Genomic DNA, 7,588 nt, shown 5'->3' with positions numbered 1-7,588 from the left:
GCTGTTGAGAACAACTAATTAAGTATCAATTAATTCAGTACATGTATATCACATCTATTAACTAACCCAAACAAACTCCTAATGCTACATATCACATCTATCAAGTGATGCTAAAATGATGCAATTTTTTTTTTCTTAATCTCCTCTATAATGCCTTATCTGTTATACATTCATTAAGAATTTTGTAACAAGAAAAATTTATCTAAGATAAATTATGAATTTGAAGCATAAATATATATGTCTCATTTAATTTATATGCGAGTCTTATCATATTTATTATGTATTGAATTTTTACTAGACTAGATCTATGTAAGAATTTCTCGTTAAAAACTAATAAATAATAAAATAACTAATTAATTTAATAAAATAAAATTTAAATTAATAATAAAATAATAACTAAATTAATAAAAAATTTTAGAAAATTCTAATCAACAACACTTTTTTTAATTAATTACATACCTTTTTATTTAATTTTCATATATAAAGTTAATGATTTGATGATGATGACGACGATGACGACAAATCAACCCAACAATTTGGAATGGAACAATCTCCAAGGCAATAAGTCCATTTAAATGACTATTAACACATACCATGCATCATTCACTTTGACATATCAATTGACCAATTTGAGATACTTTGATTATTGACTTGGATTATATCATTAATTATCATATGAATATAAAGGCATTTGTTATATTAATAAAATATTAAGGACTAAAACAATTAACCATTGATTTAGAAAATAAAGATTAATTTAATTTATTAATAAAATTTAAATTTAAAAATTAAACTATTATTAAAACATAAATCAGAGACTGAATTATAAATTTTGCTATATTTCAAGAATTTAATTATAATTTAAGGGATTTTATTAGTCAGATGGGCAATCAAATATAAGTTCAATCAACAATAATCTTTAGCAATTACCTATGTTATTAGGTGATGGTGATGTTTATGATGAAAGGGGAAATGCTAATTGGTAATGATCTGTTTGATACTTGCTCTAACTTGCCTTCTCAATTATACCAATATGTTGTTCACACAAAAGAAAAAACTTTTTTTTTCTTTTTTTAAAAAGAAAAAATTATTATGAAATAATATTATGGATAAACTTTTATATATTATGTTAAATTCATATTTTTGTTTGGAACAAAAACAAATTTTCTATATATAGATGCTTGACTAATAAATTTATAAAAAAGAAAAATGTATCAATTGTGGCATAATATCAAGATTAAAGTATTGATTAATAAATAAAATAAATAAATTATTAATCTAGTAATTCAATAATTAAATATTATTTATTTCATAGTTAAAAAAATAACATTCAAACATTATTATTCTTTTAAATTACTCCTTTTTTATGACTTAGTTTACTAATCAAAGCTAAAAGACACGTTTAAGAAATGTTATAAAAAGAGGAAAAAGAACTTGAATTTCTTATAGAGTACAAAATTAGCACTCCCCATTGCAACGGTGTAGATGACCATATCCACTGACTAATTTAAGGTAGATAGTTGATAAAATAGACTGGGCTAACGTTATTTTAGATGGTAGAATTGTTCAAATTATATAAGAAGTAATTTGTCCACTTATTCAACCGATGTAGAATCTTAATGTATCTCCTTGCATTTAAAATTGAAAATTTTAAAAGTGAAATTTATAGAATTGGATATCTGATAGTTTAACATTGATATTAGAATCAATTTTAATACCATATTGATAAAGCAATCGAGGACTATAATTCCACTTTAAAAACATTAATTTTATATCAGAAAAATTTCCCAAATATATATATATATATATATATATATATATATATATATATATATGACAAAAATGAAAACTAAAGTAAAAAGTCTATGAATGACAACAGGTCATATTTGTGGGTATTCAATCTGACCAAACCCTAATAGAATAGATTTGGGTAATATATAATCTGATTTTGAATGGATTCGGATATGAAAAATAATATCTGTGATGGATTCGAGTCGGGTTTGGATTTTAAATTTTGAATATCCGTTACCTGAATTTATTTATATAAATAATTAATTAGATATAAAATGTATTTTTTTAATAATACTTATAAATTTTTATATATTATATTTTAAATAAATAGAATTTTAATATTCTATGAAATTATTAAAATTTTAAAATATAATTTATAAAAAATATTTTTTATTAATATTATTATTTAAAATATATAAATTAAACGATTTCAAGTAATAACAATTAAATTTGGATAGTTAGAATAAATTTTAATCAGGTTTAAGCTAAATCTAAATATTAAAAATATTAATTAAATTTAAATTTAGATAGATTGATTTTTACAGACTTTTGCAAATAATTTATCTAATGCCATCCCTAGTAAATGCATTGAAAACTTATTACTATGATAGATTTTTTTTTTTTTTTTAATTTACGATTGAAATTACTACAAGGTGGATTCCATGTAAGCTAAGAATATAATATTATCCTTTATTTTATTAATCTTCTACTTCTGCTTTGTCAACTTAATAAAATCTATATTTATTATTTTGAATTTGAAATTCGAAGTAAAAATACAATGATCGAAGGGCCAGTCGCCAATTTTATGATACAGAAAATCAATTATTGTAAGAAAAGCTTATAAAATAATTAAAAAAGAAGAAGCATACGTGTGGGGAAGCTCAGGTTTGAAGCTTTCAAACTACAAAATTTTCACGTTGCTTATATAATTCATAAGCAAAATACTTTTATAATTTCATTCAAATGATAGTCTCAACTTTGAATTATTTTAAATTTGAACTTTCCCTTGGGAAGTTTTTGGATGGCTAATATAATAAAAATAATAGAATATGTATTATTGGTTCTTTAAATTGAGATTCAATAACACAACTAGTCGTTTGGCCAGCACATTATGCGAATTATCTGTTTTTTTTTTTAATAATATGATTTAATATAATTTCTCTAATGTTAATATATAATTTTTTTTAATAATAATTGATATAATTTTGTATTTAATAATATATTATTTAATTTTAAATTTTGAAATAAGTTGATTAATATATTATTTTGTAAAACCATTTCTGAGATTTAACTTTATATATATATATTCCGTCTATAACTCTCACCATAAATATGAAAATTCTTATCATATATGTTAATAAATAAATATACTTAAATTTGAGATGGCCTCTTCTCACCCTCTTTAAGGTATGAGAAGATAAATCAAATTAAATTTGATTACTCATAATATAAGAATGTTAAAATGTTACCATATTTGGTTCACAAAATTTCTAAAAAATAAAATATTTATTCTTATACATAAATTATAATATGGTGTTTAATTTGAAAATAACTATATTATATTGTCTATTTTAATTGTTAGGTGCAAATTTGCCATATATATAAATCTTTCAAACCTAATATTTAATTATTTGATCCATTTCATTTTATGAACTACATAGCAATTAGCAACGTCATAAAAAATTAGCTTAATCTACTTCAATTTAATGGCTGAAAACATATCACTTACATGACAAACTTAAATTTGAGTTCTCACTCTTCTAATTCATTACTTAAAAAATTTAATAAAAAATTATTAAAAAGAAAACAGAGGAGTTGCTTCCAATTAATTTTTATTTAAGTTGGACTAAATTATCAATTTTCCCTTAATAGTGAGTTTCTAAAAAGGAACATGAGGTTATATGGAGGAGGTGCCTCCCTATTGAACTCTTATGCTGATATAAGAGTCAATAATTCAGGCATACAAAGTATGTACAACTTAAGAGTCAGAGCTTTATATAATAAAGGTGTATGAAATTGACTTGCCACTGCAATAAGGCCAACTGTCCTTGCGCCATCTAGAAGGCAATCATTTTTATTCTTTAAATTCAAAAATTATTAAATAAATTCATTTTAAATGTTATTAAAAAATTAATTAAAAAGTTATTTTACTATTTTAATATTCTAATAATTAAAATTTAGTAAACATAATTTTAAATATTTTTTAATGCTTTTAATTAATATATTTTACAAAAATATTTTTTTCAACAGGCAAACAGATCTTTATATGCCAAATAGAATTTTATTCTATATAATAGCAAATGGTCAATAAAAAGCAACAATATTTATTGCTGGCAAAAATGGCAAATCTTCACTAATAGTGTCTGTCAATCTCATATGCCACGCATAAATTATCATGGATTAGTAGAATTCTCAATTTTCTTATGGATAAGATAATGAGAAATTATAAATAAACAAACATAATAATATAATAATTAAAAAAATAAATACTCATGGTTACTCCAAGTCAACGTTATGTGTGAAGTTTTGAAACTACTTGTTTATATATAGATTCTTGATAAGTAGAGTCCTCAGGCCAGTATTTCCCTTTAACAAACTGCTCTCGAAACCATAAGCCAAAATGTTGGTTGCTGCCTCTGCTGCTACTCCTGTTATGGCAGGTTTCGCTGACGTGAAGAGTTTCACGGTTCAAGTCATCACCGGCCGGTGGTTCATGGTCTTCGCTTCATTACTGATCATGGCTGCGGCTGGTGCAACCTATATGTTCGGTCTTTACTCTGGTGATATTAAAACTGCTCTAGGATATGATCAAAGCACCCTCAATCTACTTAGTTTCTTCAAGGACCTCGGCGCAAACGTCGGTGTCCTTTCTGGCCTGATCAACGAGGTCACGCCTCCATGGGTGGTTCTCTCAATGGGAGCAGTCTTGAACTTTTTTGGGTACTTCATGATATGGCTAGCCGTGACCAGAAAAATCAACGGTGTCCATGTCTGGCATATGTGCTTGTACATATGTATAGGTGCCAATTCTCAGGCATTTGCCAATACTGGTTCTCTTGTTACCTGCGTCAAGAACTTCCCAGAAAGCCGAGGTGTTGTTCTTGGGATCTTGAAGGGCTATGTTGGCCTTAGCGGTGCAATTATCACCCAATTATACCATGCCTTTTATGGTGATGATTCTAAGGCTTTGATTTTGTTCATAGGTTGGCTTCCTGCTGCCATCTCTGTTGCCTTCTTGAGAACTATTCGAATCATGAAGGTAATTCGCCAACCTAATGAGCTCAAAGTCTTTTACAATTTTCTCTACATTTCTCTTGGGCTTGCTGGGTTTCTGATGATAATAATCATAGTAGAGAAAAGGTTTAATTTTACTCACAGTGAGTATGGTGGTAGTGCAGCCATGGTTATGTTCTTGCTCTTTTTGCCTCTAGCTATTGTTGCTATAGAAGAATACAAGATCTGGAAGAGCAAGAAACAAGCCTTGGATAATCCTCCACCTTTGAAAGATATTATCGCAGAGAAGCCAAGGCAAGACACCACCTTAACAGCAGCATCTGATCCGCCAAGTAGTGACAAATTTTTAGTCACAGTCACAAGTTCTGATGATAAAAGCGATGTTTCTTGCTGGAAAACTGCTTTTAGGCCGCCAGATAGAGGTGAGGACTATACCATATTACAAGCTCTTTTTAGCATTGATATGTTGATCCTCTTCATAGCTACAACTTGTGGTATTGGAGGCACTCTGACCGCTATTGACAACTTGGGTCAGATAGGGGCTTCTTTAGGGTACCCTAAAAGAAGTATAAGCACTTTTGTGTCACTAGTTAGCATATGGAATTATCTTGGTAGAGTTGCAGCAGGTTTCGTCTCTGAACATTTCTTAACCAAGTATAAATTTCCTCGCCCATTAGTGCTCACTTTAATCCTTCTCTTTTCATGTGTGGGTCACATTCTAATTGCCCTCAATGTCCCAAGTGGCCTTTATGTAGCATCCATCATTATTGGATTCTGTTTTGGTGCTCAATGGCCATTGCTTTTCGCTATAATCTCAGAAATTTTTGGTCTTAAATACTACTCTACTTTGTACAATTTTGGGTCTGTGGCTAGTCCTATTGGGTCATATTTGCTCAATGTGAGAGTTACTGGGCACTTGTACGATAGAGAGGCAAAGAAGCAATTGGCGGCTCAGGGACTTGTAAGGCAGCCTGGTCAGGACCTGAATTGTATTGGGACTGAGTGCTTCAGGCTATCCTTCATTATAATTACCGCTGCAACAGTATTTGGTACATTTGTGTCACTTATTTTGGTGCTTAGGACAAGAAAATTTTACAAGAGTGACATCTATAAGAAGTTCCGAGAGGCAGCTCAGGCGGCCGAGACCGAAATGGCTCTAGCCGGAAATGGCGTTGGAAAGACAGAAGTGAAGGCAGCTAACTAGATTTCTGGCTTCAACACAAGGAATAGTAGGTGTTGGTAAAAGAGAAAATTTTAGATTTTTTTATTGAAAAATCTAATGTTGAAATCTCATTAAATGGAGTATTGTGTAGCTTAATTAATATTTCAATACACAGAAAAAAAAAGAGTAATTTCATTTAGAATTCTGATGCGCAATTGATGACTTTGGGATTATCTTTCTATTTTTTTATGGTTTAATTTTTCTTTTCTTTCACTGTCAATGGAAGAATAGCAAGAAACCAAATTGCTTACTTTTTAACCATGGAAGGTTCTTGTAAAATTGGAATAATATTGAAAAAGGTTGGCCACTTGATTACTTAATTTGTTTCTTATTACAAGGAAGTGTTTATCCATTTGTTTATTTATGTTTTCTTTATTTGTTTTTTTGTCCATTTCATTGTTTCCAATTGCGACCGCAATGTGCAATGAAGATCCTCTGGATATTCATTATTGACTTCTTGCTTTGAAGATCATAGAGTGGGCATGGTCATGGTGATGTTAGGCTTGGAATTTTAGTTTGAAACAAGTTTCTTTTGTCAATGTTTTGGCAACACTTTCCCGGAAAAGTCTTGCATGCGCCCGGATGTATTTACACTCAGACCAATAAAAATTGGTTCCTTGATTTGTATAATTTTTGAAATTCCTGTTTTCTCTTTGTTTGCCCTTTCCACCTTACTTGAGCTGTTGTTTGTTTCCAAGTTTTGATCTACTAGAATTTATTGCAAGCTAAGTGAATTGTAGTCTTGTTTGCTTCTGTAGCGGTGTTGAGTTTGAAAATGTTTCGAATTTGCTTCTGGAACTCTTATCTGCAGAGAAAAAGGATTATTTTGACATGATTGCTGCTGGATTTTTCTATTTGGGAAGTTTTTAAATCTCATTATACTACGTTCCTTGAAATATGGCTGCTCTTTAGACTTTAGGTGCCTAGTCATGATAACATTACATTAATTTTTTTTTTTTTAGAGAACACATACAAGATAGGAACAGCACATAGCCCTCAATAAAATAATTTTATTAAGACATGCTAAGCTATATATTAGATATACACTCTCCACAAAGCAATGTAAGACTTGTTTGTGGTGTAGTGCAATGCTATCCTACGAGATGTCCTGATGCGTGGGGACTGGTCGTTCGAGATCCCCACAGTATTATATTATTTAATTACAAGATATGAAGGTCTTCTGTTGGTTTCTTTGTTTGGATGCAAGGTTTAACTTTCATCTCTAGTGTTTTTATTATTTATTTTAATATTTGCTTCTGTAACATTTTCCCTGTGGCTTTTTTTTTATTATTATTATTATTGTTTTAGTAGAAAGAAACATTGTTGGTCGAAGCATGTCAA

The 7,588-nt window shown here is 28.9% G+C and overlaps 1 protein-coding gene across 1 annotated transcript; it reads left to right on the top strand.

Moving 5' to 3' along the window:
- The first annotated feature begins 4,350 nt into the window (after positions 1-4,350).
- LOC110651497 (protein NUCLEAR FUSION DEFECTIVE 4-like) lies at positions 4,351-6,567 on the top strand. Its single transcript, XM_021806855.2, has one exon. It carries the CDS (start codon positions 4,412-4,414, stop codon positions 6,227-6,229), a length of 1,818 nt encoding a protein of 605 aa, XP_021662547.2. The 5' UTR covers positions 4,351-4,411; the 3' UTR covers positions 6,230-6,567.
- The last annotated feature ends 1,021 nt before the right edge of the window (positions 6,568-7,588 follow it).

The sequence above is a fragment of the Hevea brasiliensis genome, chromosome 8, assembly GCF_030052815.1.
Source record: "Hevea brasiliensis isolate MT/VB/25A 57/8 chromosome 8, ASM3005281v1, whole genome shotgun sequence".
In the NCBI taxonomy this organism is placed as follows: Eukaryota; Viridiplantae; Streptophyta; class Magnoliopsida; order Malpighiales; family Euphorbiaceae; genus Hevea; species Hevea brasiliensis.
The sequence above is the reverse complement of the archived record's forward strand: the minus strand, read 5'-3'. Positions and strand labels throughout refer to the sequence as shown.